This window comes from Dermacentor variabilis, chromosome 1 (genome assembly GCF_050947875.1).
Source record: "Dermacentor variabilis isolate Ectoservices chromosome 1, ASM5094787v1, whole genome shotgun sequence".
Taxonomy (NCBI): domain Eukaryota; kingdom Metazoa; phylum Arthropoda; class Arachnida; order Ixodida; family Ixodidae; genus Dermacentor; species Dermacentor variabilis.
This window is the reverse complement of record NC_134568.1, coordinates 206,622,676-206,639,194: the sequence shown is the minus strand read 5'-3', so window position 1 is coordinate 206,639,194 and position 16,519 is coordinate 206,622,676. Positions and strand designations below refer to the sequence as shown.

General features: G+C 42.1%; 4 protein-coding genes across 4 annotated transcripts in view; 2 read left to right on the top strand and 2 right to left on the bottom strand.

The window, feature by feature from the left end:
• Positions 1–6,096, top strand: part of LOC142591292 (uncharacterized) — a 50,717-nt gene extending 44,621 nt beyond the window's left edge. The window contains exon 7 of the mRNA XM_075703624.1: positions 1,798–6,096. Coding sequence (XP_075559739.1) covers positions 1,798–2,211 — 414 coding nt within the window. The 3' untranslated portion in view covers positions 2,212–6,096. The remainder of the gene's footprint in view (positions 1–1,797) is intronic.
• A 2,570-nt stretch (positions 6,097–8,666) lies between these two features.
• On the bottom strand, positions 8,667–13,851 carry LOC142591300 (F-box/LRR-repeat protein 8-like). Its single transcript, XM_075703631.1, has 2 exons — positions 13,760–13,851; positions 8,667–13,596 (listed from the first exon to the last, which is right to left on the bottom strand). Exon 2 carries the CDS (start codon positions 13,542–13,544, stop codon positions 12,336–12,338), a length of 1,209 nt encoding a protein of 402 aa, XP_075559746.1. The 5' UTR covers positions 13,545–13,596; positions 13,760–13,851; the 3' UTR covers positions 8,667–12,335.
• A 149-nt stretch (positions 13,852–14,000) lies between these two features.
• Positions 14,001–14,924, bottom strand: LOC142591309 (cancer-related nucleoside-triphosphatase homolog). The gene has a single exon (XM_075703639.1). The coding sequence runs from the start codon at positions 14,574–14,576 to the stop codon at positions 14,016–14,018; it is 561 nt and encodes a 186-aa protein (XP_075559754.1). The 5' UTR covers positions 14,577–14,924; the 3' UTR covers positions 14,001–14,015.
• A 72-nt stretch (positions 14,925–14,996) lies between these two features.
• The window catches only part of LOC142591320 (ubiquitin-conjugating enzyme E2 C-like), a 31,449-nt gene continuing 29,926 nt past the window's right edge, over positions 14,997–16,519 (top strand). The window contains exons 1-2 of the mRNA XM_075703650.1: positions 14,997–15,197; positions 15,584–15,611. Coding sequence (XP_075559765.1) covers positions 15,097–15,197; positions 15,584–15,611 — 129 coding nt within the window. The 5' untranslated portion in view covers positions 14,997–15,096. The remainder of the gene's footprint in view (positions 15,198–15,583; positions 15,612–16,519) is intronic.

Below are 16,519 nucleotides of genomic sequence, written 5' to 3'. Positions count from 1 at the left end.
GTAATAAATTAATAAATTATTTTATTCTTGTTTGCTGTCATTTTTATATTGATGCAACCAGATACGGCTGTAAAAAAATCATAGCTACAAAACTAGGAGGGGGCGCTGGCTGTTCTTTCACCTCTGGTGTGGTGGCATACCTCTTGCCTCTGAACACAAAAGCTTCTCTTTTTGCTTTTGTACCTCCATGAACAGCTTTGTTGCCTCACTGCCTTGTTTTGCACATAGTTCTCATGGTGTAGGTTTCCCAACTGGGTGCATCATTGTTTCTGCACCCTTTTTGTTGTTCGTGGTGCTGCACTGAACTAAACCTGAACAACAGTGGCTGAACTGAAGAAAAGAGATATTGCACAGTCCTAGGTTGCTCAACCAATGTCATCACTGGAGTAACTGGAATCCCTGAAAATATAATATGTAGGCAACCATGGAGTGTGAGCTTCTGTCACGTAGGCACTTCGGGCTGTTACTATTGGCAGCAAGGTGATAGGTTAGTAGATAAGAAAAATGGGGACAGGAGACCATGCAAAATTTGAGTTGAGGGCATGCATTTTTCTGTATTTTGAAATTTCTCAGCTGAATAATTTTGGTTTGTGTACCCCTATCGCTGCAACCCTTGTTGTATTTATCTTTCCAACCATCAATCTACACTACCCACGATCGAAAAACGTTGGCTTGAAAGGTGTTCAAGGGCCTCTTTATAAACATGAACGCATGCAAAGCCACACTCACAAGTCAAGGAGGTCACAGAAGAGAACACAAGAGCCGTACTAATATTCCCAGTAGACAAGTATACATACTGAAAAGAGTCCAAGAGTACGTACAGAAGGTCACAGTTTTGCAAATAAGTGGACTAGTGTAGCTACACATACCTACAAATAAGCCCAAATGTGCATAATGCATATGTGATCTCCAGTATTAAGAAATCTAACAGTGGGATCAGACATGAAAATTTAATGCAAGCTCGAAATTATGGTGCAGTGGAATCCCATTGATACAATTCTGCATAATAAGTTTTTTGGGATCATACATTTCTTTTTCTTTTCCTGACCAACGTCCAATAGGAGCAATGTTTTTTCATACAGTTATTGCGATCGTGTTTTCACCTGAAATTGGACAATACGACTGCGGAAGTGGGCTTTTACCGGTATTTTTAACACTCTTAGCTTTATATTCCAGTGTACTAGCTTAAATAACATTCCAATGACCCACGAACGTGTTGAGCCCCAGCCACACTGGAGGAAAAACACACGCACTGCACACTGCCAGCAGCAGAACGCTGTGGCGAGAGTGCGGCCACATGGACTGGTGATGCACCGCTGCTCAGTTTAGTGAAGAAATGGTGGCTTCCTTTCTTAACTGCCAGAAGAACTTCTTTATGGACATTGAAAAAAATGCATGTTCAGTGCAAACTGACAAGTTATTTCAACGGTGCCAAATATATGTGCATTGGGTGCGGTTCGCGTGTTGTCGAGTGAAGCTGCTCTGCTTAACATGTTTGCGTAGCAGTGCCACTCGACGCCACATGAGCCTTTGCTATTCAATTTGTCACCAAGTATGCCTATTTTCATACTTTTTGGAGCTTGCATCGGATATTACGATTTTTGGATACGTTTTATTTACAAGTTTCCGTGAAGATTGTATCAACGAGATTTCACTGTACCTTAAAAGATGTTTAAGGCAACACAAACTGTGCAGTGTGTTGAAATGAATTAATAATTTGTTGCTTGATTGCTGTTTTCAGATCATAAAATGCTGTGCTAATTATGACAAGTAACATACTTCTCATTCCTTGTGTAGGAAGGTGCAAACACTGCAGAAGAGAGCTTGCAAGCTGGACCCTATGTTCCTCCTGAAATGAAGATGGACATTTATGGATTGGACCATGCAGCCCTCATAAGGCAGGTTCTGCTCAAGACCAAAGGGCAGAGTAGGATTCCTTTAGAGGAACTGGCCCCCCTTAAGCCTGGTACCCACAACTCGGAGGAAGCACAAGCCAGAATCTTAAGCCTTGCAGAATATGTGCGACAGAGGAAGCGGAAGAGTAATTTGCAGGTTAAGGCTGAACGAGAGGCACAGAGGAACTTGCAAAATGTACAACTGAGCCCAAGCGATGAGCTACTGTCATCTAGCACACCAGACTCAAGGGTGGACTCTGATGACATATATGATGAAGATGACTTCTGTAATGTATCATTTTTAAAAGAGGATTAAGATTAAAAAAAAAAGTTTTTTTTTCTTCTTTAAATGACCACACACTGCCCATATGCAATTCAGACTTTTCAATAACGAAACTTTCTACTCAAAATGAACTGTTTGATTTACTAAATAGTTGTCGAATCTTCTATTATTCAATATATATGGGCTGCATGACTTCCACTATCTGGCAACATTTCTAGTCGTCCACAGTCAACATTGAGCAGCAAAGAAAAAATGAACAGCTAAGCATGTAAAACAGCAGAGGAATAAATGGAATGGTCATATTAGAAAGTATGCAGGCATAGGATAGTCAGCGGTTGGTAATCTTGGAGAGAGGCCTTTGTGTTGCAGAGGACTTAAGAGGCTTTGTAACTAACACCTTCTATAAAAGCTGTGGAACATGCCTCACATTAAGGGCATCTCCTTATAAATCTTTTCCTCCAAAATGTTTTTGAACGTGCCTTGTATGGAGAAAGTTATTGACAATCATGTGCTGCTGCTGCTGTTACGCCTTGTGGCCTTTCCATTTTGTAATGTAATCAAGGCACGGCCTTTCCAATAATCGGCACGGCCTTTCCAATGTAATCAAGGCCGTGCCGAGGCACTAAGTCATGACAAGCAACGAAATGTGGTCAATGACCATCGTGCTTAAAAGTGTGTAAAAAGATGCATGAAAAATGGTGGGAACTTTAGAAAGTTGGAAAAAACAGGCTATCTTTGAAAAGAAACTCTAGCCTACTTGCTCCAGCCTCCCCAAGGCTGCTTCCACAACCTACAGTCACTTCAACCTTGGTCAACTGTGGCCTTCACTCTTCGTCATCATCTTTAGCAATCGGTGACAGTGTCCGCTTGTTGCACCACTAAAAGTGGTGCAACAAGGTGCACCCTTTGTCTTTCCAGCACATGAATGCAGTACCAAGGGTTTACGTTCTATTTTCACCTATACAGTAGGTTGGAAAACCAGTAGCCAAGTTTCTGGGTCGCCTCCCATCTGCTGCCAAGTGCTAACCTTCTGGCTACTGCCTTGGAAAGGCATGTCCATGTGCAACTTTGGCAAGCGAATTCCAGAGCAAAGCGGGCTGATACTGGAGGCAGAATATGTTGTATGTGCCCAAAGCAACGAAAGTCTTGGAATCACCAATATAGAGATTTTAAAGAAACAAGACTTAAACAATATGTTATGTCACTACATTGATTGAATGCTAATCACATTACCGTCAACAGTCATCATAAGATGGGTTCTGCCGTAATTTTTATTGATACAAAAACATCAAGTGGTCCATTGAGTGAACAAGCCGGTGGCGCCTGTAGCAGCGAAACTTCCCATTGGCTGTGACACCACATCATATCACAAGCCAGCAATCATGAGCACGTCTCGCACGTTCGTGACACTGGCTTGTGCTTGCTGGCTCTGGCCTCGACGTAGCAGAGCAGGCGAAAGGGAACACCTGCTGCCACGGTATTGTGTGAGGGGAGAAGGCATCGTAGCGACGGCACATCCCCCTCCCTCTTGCTCTCAGAAGTCTATGTTATCCACATGCTCTTTCTCCGCGCAAGCTCTCACCTGCGTCCTAACTGCGTCTCGGTAAGACCAAATCAAAATTGCCAAGCGTCTCAATGCGCTTGCTTGGCCATGAGGAGTCCATAATTCGAAGGACCGCTCAGCAGTATTCAATTGAACATTAATGCTTTTGCATTCACAGCTCGTGTAAGAAATGCTTAGGTGTCCTCGGATTTTTTTTTATTTAGTACCTGCTTTGCTGATAGTGGCATTACAGCAGGGGGTATACATCCTATGTAACATAACATAATTGGCACTCAAATCAAGCACACGAAGTGTGGTAGAAAATGGGCACTATGTAAATAAACATTTGCAGGTGGAAGAACATTTCTTATGGTGTGAGAAAAAAAAACAGGTAACACAAGGCATCACTTCCAAAAGTAAATTCAGAAATTTTGAAAATATGATCTCTTCTTTGTGAGATATATAATGGCAGTCTAACATATGTTTCTCTTTCTATGCCTGTTTTAGTATAGTATATGCTGTGAACAAATTTTAATCAAAGCCATTTTCTGCGGTCTTAAAGGGCAACTTCGTCAATTTTTCGGTGTCCACTCACCTTAATAAAATTTTTAATATACGTTCTCTTTTGCACTGATTATCTGTGCCAGACGATATGATGGCAAGTCACTTAGTTTTCCTCAAAATGAATTTTAAAGATTGGTTGCCTGTTCCCAACTCGTGCCCGTGAATGTATCACTTTTTACTCACCAGCTGTATTTGTGACATCAGAGACTACACTGCTACTTTGCCCAGAAATGACGAAGCTGGCTCCTACGAGACAATGGCTGACAATGATAATTTTGACAGACATGATAACTGGTGCTTGTCTTCCTTTTGCCACAGCACAGTCTATTGAGCTTGAGCATGTCAGCTGACTCGCATGGCGGCGGCAAGTCAAAAGCAAACGGGGATCCTTCAGCGCTCATATTGTTGCTGAAATAGCTGCTGTCTAGTTCGAAAGAGCTGGAAAAGCTCCCCATGTCATTAGAAGACATCATCAGCTTCACTGTTTTGGCGTTAGCACCATGTGTACTGCGTGTTTACATTACGGTAGTCTAGGAACTGACATCATCGACTCATCATGACGTCACGCGAAGCAGCTTCCCGCTCGGTTTCAGTACCTCGTTTAATGGTTATCTTAAATTATTGATTAGTTTCTAAGCAAATTGAACCACCCTAGCAGTGACAGGACTGTGAATGCCATTTGAAGATGACAATGTCCCAATGTGGCTAAAGAAATGCCGGGTTTGCCCTTTCAAGGAGTCTTGAACTACCCCTCGGGCTTGGTGAAAAAACACAGTCCGTGGATAGCATATGCTGCTGTGAACACCTCAGTCAAATTTTGCAGTTGTGCACGGCATGTGGAGCTCACAAGAGGAGCGCAGAGTCGCCTTTCTCTCAAACACTCTTTTCAACAGAAGCCTGCTCCTCACTTTTTTCTGATGCTTTATTTTGTAATGTAGCAGATTTCCATTTGTGGCTGCTATTGGCCAATAGCTGGCACTAATCAAGATGGATGTTTTGATCAGAGTATAAATATCTAGGAGTTTACACGTAATTTTAATTGGGAGTGTCATGTTGACTATGCATTAGGTAAAACAGGCCAGATACTCGGGTTTTTTCTCTGAAATGCAGAATCATTTACCAAGACTTCCAGGTAGCTCTTAATAAGACATATGCGAGATCTGACCTTGACTACGCATCCATAGTCTGGAACCACTAACTATGCGAGACATCGCTAAATTAGAAAGGGTGCAGAATTTAGCAGCTCGATTCATCTCTGGACAATATCACAAACTTCAGTGCTAAAATACAGCATTCTACTATTCTACTGTTCTATTCTACTGTTAGCATCCAGAGGGACAGCTACTTGAGGGAACCATACTACCATTCTCAGCAGATTGACTACAAGTTTAAAGTGTGCGAATACTCTCGTAAAACAGAATTATTCTGGATGTCCTTTTTTCTGAAAACAATTTGCGAGTGGAATCGGTTGTACCATTTTATGGTAGTGATTTCTTCGAATGATTTCTTTTTCTTGATTAACTAACCAATTTGATTATCGGTATTTTCTGTTTGGTGACTAATCCTTACAGTTTGGAATGTCACTTTGCATTTGTTGTTCATAGATGTACAGTATTTTTTATGGTTGTAGTTTTTGTAGCTTACTCTTTTTTTCATTGTGCACAATTCTGTTGTGCTGCCTTATTTGTTAGTGATACTGTATCTGAATTATGTATTCTTAACGGACATCCCCCCCCCCCCATTGTAATGCCTGTTGGCACTGTGGGTGTAGCATAAATAAAATGAAATAAATAAATGTGCCAGTTGTTGTATTACACCATTCCTAAAATCTTAAAGATGCTGTGTCGCATAAGCTATCACTGTCAACGGCCACTCTCGAGTGTGGAGCAAATAACCATTGATAACATCTTTATGCATAAATTGTAATAATCATGCTTATGGTCCTCAGGCACGATTTAACTTTGCCATATGAAAAATATATGGCACCATTTTAGACTTTCTACACTTCAAATAAAGTCATCAAAAGGTAGAAACAAGAATTTTCATTTTTGACCATTTTCTATGTTGTCCACATTTGACATTTGTAGACATGGCACCTGAAGTCATTAAAAAAGCCTCCACAAGTGTTCCTTTCTAGCTATGCAACACAAAACGAGTAAAAACAGTCATTCTGAGCAGGCAAGCACAGAAAAGTCATGCACTTTCAGCAGCAAATGTGGCACTTATCTGTGCATCTTTTACATCGCCAGTGCTGCTTGAATGGCCTGCTATCGTGCTCCAGCCAATGATTGTAGCTGTTGTATCTGCTGGAGCCTGTCAGTAGAGACTGGGCTGGTGTTGTTCAAAATTGGCTGTGGGCTTTTATTGCTTGGCTAACTGTTTTCATTGTTGGGACCGCTTTGGTACAGGTGCTTAGACTCCGTATGTTGTCTGTTTAGAAGGCCATCATATCTAAAGTGTTTAGGGGGAGCTTCTTCCCATTTGCATCTCTAAGGTTCAGGCTGTTGCACGGTGTGAGGTAAGCAAAGTGAGAAGTAACCCTTATGGGCCACTTTCTTATTATTGCCCGCCCGTAGAGAACAGAGTGACATTAAATTGAGTTTATCCAGTTCACGTATGTAGAAATTGTGGTACTACAGAACGGCTTCCTCATGCACTGATCTTCCTCAAGGTCAGTACCTGCATTCAGTTTCATTGGGGTGGAAAGGCGGTGCCTCTCCTCTGCATTCTTCTTTGATGACATTTCCGGCAATTGCTTGTCCTGTGTGCCCTAGGCTCCAGGAGATCCTTCAGCACTGTGCACTGCAATGCTTGTAGTGGGATTGTGAAAGACACCATCTGAATAATCATTATTAAACCACACCAATTCCATCCAATTCTCTATACAGTGTTTTCAGTGCCCTGTCCAGTGCACTCATGATGTGAGAGATATGCAGCTGGAAAGACGCCATTTTTCATTCTTTGAAAAAAAAAAAAAAAACCTCCTTGGCAGTCTTAGTATTGAGCTTACTTTTTTTTAGCTGCACTGGTTGGAAATAGCTGGACAAATTAGAAGTTTCAATTATGTCAGCGTCAAGGATGCTGCTTCTCAAAAAGCAGAGTGCCTTAGAGAAAGCAGCTTTGAGGCAACATGTCCACAAATGTAGACACTAGCTTTCAGCTGTGTGTGCTACTCTGCTGTGTTTGTAACACAAATTAAACAATTATTGTGCACTTATGGAATCTTATTTTAATTACTAGTAAATCACTAAATTTTCCTCTGCATATTTATTTATATATGAGAGAAACATACAAATGAAGGCATACTTACTGTTTGCTGCATAGAGCGTCAGAGTCTCCATTTTCCTGAGTTTTTTCAAAAGCCTTTTGTTGAGCTTTGTGAAGATGGTGCTACTTGTCCATTGGACAAACTGAACGGACATTTCAGAGCACCTTCAAAATTGTTTTCTTTTTCATGAGATTTTTGTTATAGAAGGCGCATGAAGTTCATTTGGACAAATGTGGACAGAGCACCTGAAGGAACTATATATAGCACTGTTTACTTCACTATGCCTGTTTGGGGATGCTCATCAGCACAGTATGTCACTTCATGCTTTTACTGCATGTGGTACCAGAAGACCACAAAATATATGCTGCCAAAGGATGACAGGCTGGTCATCCAGTGTAATGGCAAGACATTGTAATGCAGCATAGACTTTTGCACGTTCATAGTGCTAATTTGGTTTCATTTCTCTAGCTAGAATATATGCAAAGTATTATCTGGCACTACTATTACAGGAAGTAACAGTTGTAGCAAACCATTAGCATAATTCTTACACAACTCATATTTTAAAGCTCTCATTCCAATAGTCAGCAGTGCTGTTAAGAGAACATTGATACGGAGAGTTAATAAGGATCACTACCGAATAGTTATTGGCTGCAAGTATAGTGCTGTTGTATCATGGGTAAATTATACTTCGTCTATGAAATGTGTGCTGCTTGGCTTTAGAGTAGCTGCAGTTTGTGTGCTTTGTTGACCAACCATTAACAATACTGGTACTAATGTGTGAACCCTAATATTGAAAGGGCTACCAAGCATCATGAGTGCTCCCCTTGTGTGTGTGTGTTAAATGTTTCTCAAACTATGGTGTGTAGACAGACGGATGTAGGTCCTTGAGAGAGTTCAAGCGAGTCCACAGAGACTGCTTCAGAGGCACATTGTAGGTGGACATTGTCTCTTCAAAGGGCGAGTGGCACACCGGACACAACATATACTACGGCCTGACTGCGTGAAGCTGTGTTCTTTCTACAGATGCAGATAAAATTGCGAACAAGTGGCATCCACACATGCAGTCCTCGTAGAACTCTCTCAGGGACTTGCGAGCACCCACATACGCATACACCACAGTTTGAAAAAAACTTTAATAAATACAGTAACGGAGCACTGATGCACCTTATAGACACTTCAGTATTGGTTTTCACATGTTAGTGTAAGCATAGTTAATAGCTCACCAATAAAGCACATAAAAGGCAGCCATTTTGCAACCAAAAAACTAAGCAACACATCCTTCATGCAGACATTAAATTTACTCATGACACGTTGTGGTACACCTGTGGACAGCCTGTGTGAAGCTGTGTACTCCATACAGATGCAGATAATTCTGCTAACAATTAAAGCATGTGCATCTATATGGAACATGTTACCACCATATTTTAGGTGTGGGGTCAGCTTGTTCATTTTGCATTGTATGACGGCTGCTACATTCAGTCCCATCGGCAATGGGTTCATTGTGGTTGCTGATTAAAGCAGACGTCTGATAATATACACTTTAGTTGTGGCAACCACATGGTCATCCTATCCAGCAGCACCAAATGAATGAGCTTATGCTGTACAAGAGACAGATAAATTTAATAACAGCTGAAGGTATCAGCTCTGCTATATGCAGGGACTAGCTGTGCTACTCCAGATGGGGTGCTAGAAATGACATGAGTAGTACACAATAAAATAGAAATAAAAATTATGCAGATCTAACACACACATGAAGGAATCTATGTGAAGCAAAGCTTTTGTGAAGCATCAAATTAAATGCTGTACAACTGACGCATACTACTGTCTTCATTTGCATCCTATGCAGTGTGTAATGTCATACAATTCACTACACCATTCGTAAGCTATGCCGAAATGCAAACATAAATTCCGGCGGAAGCACAGTATGATACTTCGATGCAGCAATATCACAAAGGTGAATTAAGGCAATGCTTGGTTCTTGCTGAAGGAAGAATTAAAAAAAAAAAAAGTTGTTGGATACCATGTGCCATTTCAATAAGAGATCTGTGCATTAGTGATACCTATGAGCTGACATTATAGAGTATACAGGTTTTACGTTGCAATTTATTGATTATGCAGAACAGAGGTGTTCTCCCTCATCATCATCATCAGCCTGGTTATGCCCACTGCAGGGCAAAGGCCTCTCCCATAGTTCTCCAACTACCCCGGTCATGTACTAATTGTGGCCATGTTGTCCCTGCAAACTTCTTAATCTCATCTGGTACATCTTTGTTAGCAAAAATTTCATGCTCTATAAGCTAGAGTATCCAGTAAAGTACCAAATGACCCAGCAGCAGCCATGCGAAAGGCTTGAGTGGGGGGAGGAGGGGGGAAGAGAGAAGGGGTAGTCAAAGAAAGCTTTTTTTTAAATTAAGGGGTAAAAAAGCAAACAATCCCAGATATTAACAGGTAAACAAAACTTTCTACTAGTCCCGACTGCTGTTAGTGTCATGCCGTAAATACATGGGAAATATGTTTGCATGTGACCTGCTTAATGGCACCTTTCTCTGATACTTGTCAAGTGAATTGCAGATGTTTGACTTCTACTTTCGTCATAGCAAACTTAAAGTGGAAAGCTTATTCACTGGTTAAGATAGAATTTATTTAGTGAAAGGAAATCGAGAGATGCGGCGACACTAATAGAGAGCTGGGTTGTTGCAAATGATAACACAGCGCAACAGAGTGGTGGGTGGGCTGCAGGGTGCCCCAACCTTGTCTTGTCTTTTATATGAATTCTTTTCTTTTATATTTTGCGCTTCCTCTTTCACATCGACATATTTTGTACCCGTCTTGTGACATATGTGCATCTTGCCTAAGCGCATCTGTACGCACTCCTGTGGGGTTTGTATGCAGACCATCTGCACTGTCGACACGTGCTCTCCTTTCCTTTTTAATTCTAGGAATTGCGACCATTTTTACACCGTTTTTGCCCATTTGAACAGTGTTACTTCTGGACCTTTTATTTTCTTTTTTCCCTCAAAAGATAGTTTTGTTCACTGCTTTTGAGGGTGTAAAAGCAAGAAAGCCCACACCCACAATGCTGCTTCGCCTTTGGTGACTAACAAGACGACTTCACTTGCCTGTAACCCCTGAAGGAGGTCAATCTACCAACTGAAACTATTGGGCAGTAAAGCAAAGATTACGACAAAGTGTGTGTGAATGTGCTGGGGACCAATCTTGAGTGGTTGGGTGGGTGCTGGGTATTTTTACCTCCCTGTTAGTGTGCCACTGGTTTCATGTGTGCATTAAGCATATATCGACTCCAGAACACCAGTCTTTTGCACATTTTGATGAGTGAATTTTCCTCTTCTGCCACGAGAATAATTGAAAATTATAACCCAGTCACGAGTTTAGTTGTGTGTATACGCTGTATGCATCTGCACACATAACAGCAGCTTGTGCCACATCTTGTCTGGCTACAGTTAGAAAAGGTGAGAGCCTAAATATTCTGATCTGATGAAAGCATAGTGCAATTAAGTAGCTACACAGAAATTCACTTTATATAGGTGTTCAGAGTTCTACGATACTGGTGTCACATGGATGCTTTTGCTCACAATTAAGCACGATTGGGATCAAATTTTTCTATCTTCATTGGCTCCTCTGCACAAGCTGTGGAAAGGAGCCAATTATGATTATGAAATTTGATTCTAATTGGGCTCTTTCGCAATCGAAAGTGCCCTGTGTGACTGAGTATAAGAAAATAAGAAAGTATACTTTACATAATTATTTGGCTGTTTGCTCAGCTTCTGAAACAATATGCAGTCATAAAACAATGGAATTACTTATAAAGTAAGTGGGTGCATTTGCTGTTTACATGCAGTTAAAAAGACAAAGTATGTTAAATTTCAGTTTCATAACACTTTACTATGGCAATATTATTTAAGATTTCTAACTGAAATATGCTTCCAACATGTTACATTTCTTTCTGTATTCAGCATTCCACTGTTCAATTGTGAAAAAAAAAAAATTACAACCACGCATTTTTTGTGAAACCAAAGTTAAGGCTACTCCTTTTAGTCATTTGTGAACTGAGCTCAACGCCAAATGTATGGTATTAGAGTTACAGCGCAGAAGCAGGACACAGGACAAGATTACAGCTGACGAGTACTTTTGTACTATACAACCAAGGAGGACAACCAAAGAGAATCTTGTCCTGTGCCTTGCTCTTATGCTTTAAGCCTAGTACCATGGAACATTACCAACAACTAGCCCAATCCAGCATGTTCTAAATCCAGTAATGTTGGCTGGTATACTGGCACTGCACGACTTGCCAACGAATGCATCTTGTCCTTTCAGTCTTCTAGCATAACTGTGGACCTAGAGTAATAACTTATCAAAAGTCAAGTGTGCTCCTATCACCCCATAACCCCCATTACTATTCGAGCACGGACGCACATTATTACAGCAATATGTTGATTATTTAGCTAGCTTAGGCTGTTTTGATGTTATGAGCAAAATTTGGCAAAAGTGTTTAGAACATGTTGACATCCAATATATAAAGTTGAGTGTGCACCCAGACTATTTGCAATAACAGCTGTAATATTTTTTATTTATGATGCATTTATAATTGTGCATTGTAATTTCATGAATATTTCACTCAGGTATTAAATGCAATTGTGATTCCTTTGCCAAACCTTAATGTTTTGGTGACTCCTTCCAACATTTATCACTAGATGGAGAAGGAAAGTTTATGGTTTGGCTTGTTTATGGAATAGTGTTATTGTCCAGGTGTGGTGCAGAGCATTATGCATTCACTTTATCATCTGTTGCCCACGGTCCATCAGTGCCCCTTTCTGACCTCAATGTGTAAAGCCCACTAGTTTTCATGTGTGGGTGCTCCTGTAGGATGTTATCTATTGTGTGCACACTCAATGGGCAAAAGACATGCAGTGCCCTTAGCCGAGAACACCTGCAAGAAAGTTCCAGCAAGGCACTTTCCAGTTCAGCACTAGGTGGTGCTTGCAAGATAAGTTTTTCAAGTGTTTCTGAGTAGTTGTATGCTGCCTGTAACACCATATCATGTATTATTGTGAAAGTCTCCAGCCTGAGCACTGAACACGGTACCTCTGGCTTCATGACCAAAGGAATGACCACAAGAGGACAAGTCTGGTCAAAATGCAGGGTCACGCGTAGCTTGGGCAGGCGAGCAACCACACAAGACCACAGCTCCGAGCTCAGTTGTGTCTTTTCATCCTGCGTGTGGCTGGCAATGATCTCCTCACTCCGACACCGCAGGGAGAGGTGCTCAAGAGGAACATGGTTTTCTTCGAGGAAGCACAGAACCACATCTTGGGAAAGGCTGCACTTGTGTAAACACAGCTCACGAAGCCGCCGGCAACGCTGAGCAAGTCTGAGGATGCTATCTGGGTGTACCAAACAAACAAGGTTGTCATTCTGAATGTTCAGACATTCTAGCTTGGGGTTGTGCAGAGATAGAACGTCGATAGTATGTGAATCAATCATCATTGGAAACTTGCTGAGATTCACTTGAACCAAATGACTGTTAGACCTCTTGAAAACAGTTTCCAAGGCTGACACAAATTCTTTTCCTGCATAAAATAGGGGATTTTCACCAGTGCAAATGATGCTGAGGCTTGATAACCTTGTAGAAGAGCACTTGGCAAGTAGTAAAAGAGCTTGTACTGCATTCACACGATTGACATTTTGGAACTGGTTGAGTTCGATGACAACTTGCCGTAGGTAAGAACCATACGACACAATGCACTGAAGAAGCCTTGTGTCCTTGCGGCCATAAAAGCGAAAGTGAAATGTGGTCCATGCAGCTGGTGAAGTGAAGATGTTGCACCACTGACGACAGGTCAGGGCTGCTTGGAGGCGATCAGGTAGTGGAAGCTTCAGAAAAATTTTTAAAAGAACAGTTTCAGGGAGGCTTTCATATGAAACAACCTTTTGATCATCTTCCATGTCGACAAAGTACTGGAAGCAACACATCTCAAGTCTTCTTTCAACGAGATGTACCACCTGACCAAGTCGTGGCGTGCATCTGGACAACAGAAAAGGCACTTTTGTTAAAAACAAGCTAATTTCAAAACCGCCTCTTCGCACGCGAAAACAACAGCGTCAGTACCTCTCTACTTACGCAGTAGCGCAACACATTTGGCCAAAGCGTCTAGAAAATTTAAGCGCAAACGTTTTGTAATACTTACAAAGCTTCTAAAGCAGCATTCCTCGACCGCTGTTCGAACGACGGCCATATCGCAACTTAAAAACGCGCAACGCAAACGAAGTTCTCCCCTTTCCTGTGGCGAAGTCGAACAGCTCAGCGTCTAAATTTGACTCCCGACACACACTCGATCACGCATCCAAAAGAGGAAGCTCCCCTTCGCGAAACTTGAGAGATTGGACCTGCGCAGTTCATAATCGGAAAGCGACAACAAGCGACGATGATGTCCTTGACAACTTTTATTTCCCAACAGCATTTCGAAGAGTGTCCAACACTTCATTCATGAGATGGTCCCGATTTGAGCGGTTCACGGTCAAGACTCTAGCGCACTTATCACTTTTGATCTGGTCCACAAGAGGTAGGCACAGCGTTCTAGTGCTCACGGGTACAGTGACGAGAATACAGTTGTTTTCGTCCAAAAAGAGTTCAGCAACTCGGTCACCAAATGGCTTGGAGAAAAGTTCCATCTTGCCAACTTCATCAATGACAAGTACATCACAATTCGTTTTTAAAGAGTCTAAGACAATGTTTTCGAATGCGTGCACATTGACACAGTACTTTCCCACAAACGGACCTCTTCCACCTGGGCACATTTCGCGAAGCCGAGCTAGCGGGGCCCTTTTGCCGTCTGTCGTAACAACATCAAATCCAACTCTGTTTCCATTCTCTCGTAGTTCTGTCGTGTAGAAGCCCGAGACAGTGATACCTTGGTCAGTAAGAGCCTTCACTGCGTTCTTTACAATAGTAGTTTTGCCAACACCAGGCGAACCGGTAAGAACGACGAACCTCGGAGAGGCCATGAGAACCAGGTACGCGAAGGCGCTTCCAAGCGAAATACACGTGGAAGAAAAAGAAAAATCTAGGCAAAAGCGACGCCGCGACCCACCATAAAGAGGCAGCGAACCATAAAATAAAGAACCAGCGAACGGTCTTCACGTGATTCAATGTTTACACCAGGGTTCGCTGATCCCTGAATCAAATGCCACGTCTGAACGATTTGCAAACTCATTAGTAAAAGGCAGTTCATAGCTGTTCCTCCAGTGAAGCTGTTTATAAAATATTTGAATCACAAAGTGTTCACCATCTTTGCTGCTTTAAACGGCTGACGAAAATATTTCGAACTGCGCTGCGAGGTTCCCGAGCCATGGCCCGAGCAGTGCAAGCCACGGCCACCACTGTAAGGTGTCGTTGCCGTCGTCGCGTTGGCTGCGTTGTGCCGATTACTCTACTGATTGGCTCGTTGCCATACTCGTTGGGTTTTGAACGCAAGCTTGTATGAGCTTGTGCAGTGAGTGCTGACTACGGGGCATTGTTTTCGAAATGGCTTCACAAAACATTGATCCACTGGCCCTAGATGAGAACACTAAGAGCAACGACGAGCAACGGAGGGTTGACTCCGGAAGGCACTCGGTTGCAAAAAGGTAACGGACCGGTGTTTCACAGCTCGTGTGCCAGTGATAGGCCTAGGCCTCTCTAATTAATCCGTAAATTGGCTTTGTGTCTGAAGAAAGTTGCAAAGTAGCGAGTGCCGCTCATTTTTTAGGCTTGTTGTCTAATTTGGTTACATTTTGTTTCCTTGCCCGTATTTTATCCCTGCACGTGAACAATAGCCAACAAAGCATGTTCATTGCATGTATGCATGTATAATTTGGATGGTTGCTGTTAACACGCAATCTATTTATCGCGTGTAATTGCACTGGTTCTCAGCATGTTAACCCACCTGTTAACTTGCATCCACAGGCAGGAATTGGCTTGGTTGTTATTAAACATTGTTGTGTCGCTCACGTATATAGTTTCTCTTTTTCAGGCTTCAACAGGAGCTGATGACGCTTATGGTACGTAGAAATCGGACACATTAATCCCGTGCTCGTGGCGTGTTTTCTTTTTATTTTCTGGCAAGCATTTTTTTTTGTGTGTGTTTGTGTGCGAGTTTCCTACAGCTTTGCGCGTATGTTTGCGTAGTGACCTGCCTTTTTTTCCCCCCTATCAGATGACGTTTTGCTAGCAGAACGGTAGTGGCGGGAACGTTGCAACCTGAAGAAAATGCTTTCAGCTTGTACTGTTCCACCGTCGCAGAAGAAAGAGAACAAAGTGTAATGATGAGCCGGAATTTCACGTATTTTCAAATGTAATATTGCGGTAATTTTGACAAATTTTAATGCGAAACATTCGTTGCCTCATTCTACGCACTTTGCGGTAGGTAGGTTTCTTTCCCGCCTTGTTTCGGGCCTCTTCAACAGAAAGAAAATTACCGGTGGTGGGGTTGAACCTCCTATCTTTTAGCACAACAATCCAATGCTCTAACCATTGAACGACAGAAAGCTGAGCTAGTTGGTAAGGATTCATAATGCAAGACAGGACACAAGAGTAGAGAAGTGGACAACACGAACGCCGTGTTGTCCACTTCTCTAACTCTTGTGTCCTGTCTGCACGCCTCACCTCTTTTTTGCTCTAACCATTGGTCAACGATCACTTTTTTTATTGCTGGCAGAACTTGATACACAAGTAGACAAGCGGAATAGCCAAACGGAATTGCACATATTTCGGAGGCCACTCCAATATGGGACGACCTTGTTGAGTTAGAAATGCTTCATACGCAGTGCCGTTTCTACACGTGGTGCCCACTGGGGAGCATGTTTCTTGTTTTACGCACTTCCATAAAAATTATTGCTGCCTCTCAAAGTACTTGCAGACTGGTTTTGCATCAACATCATTATAGCTAATAGCCATTCGGGACCTCCAT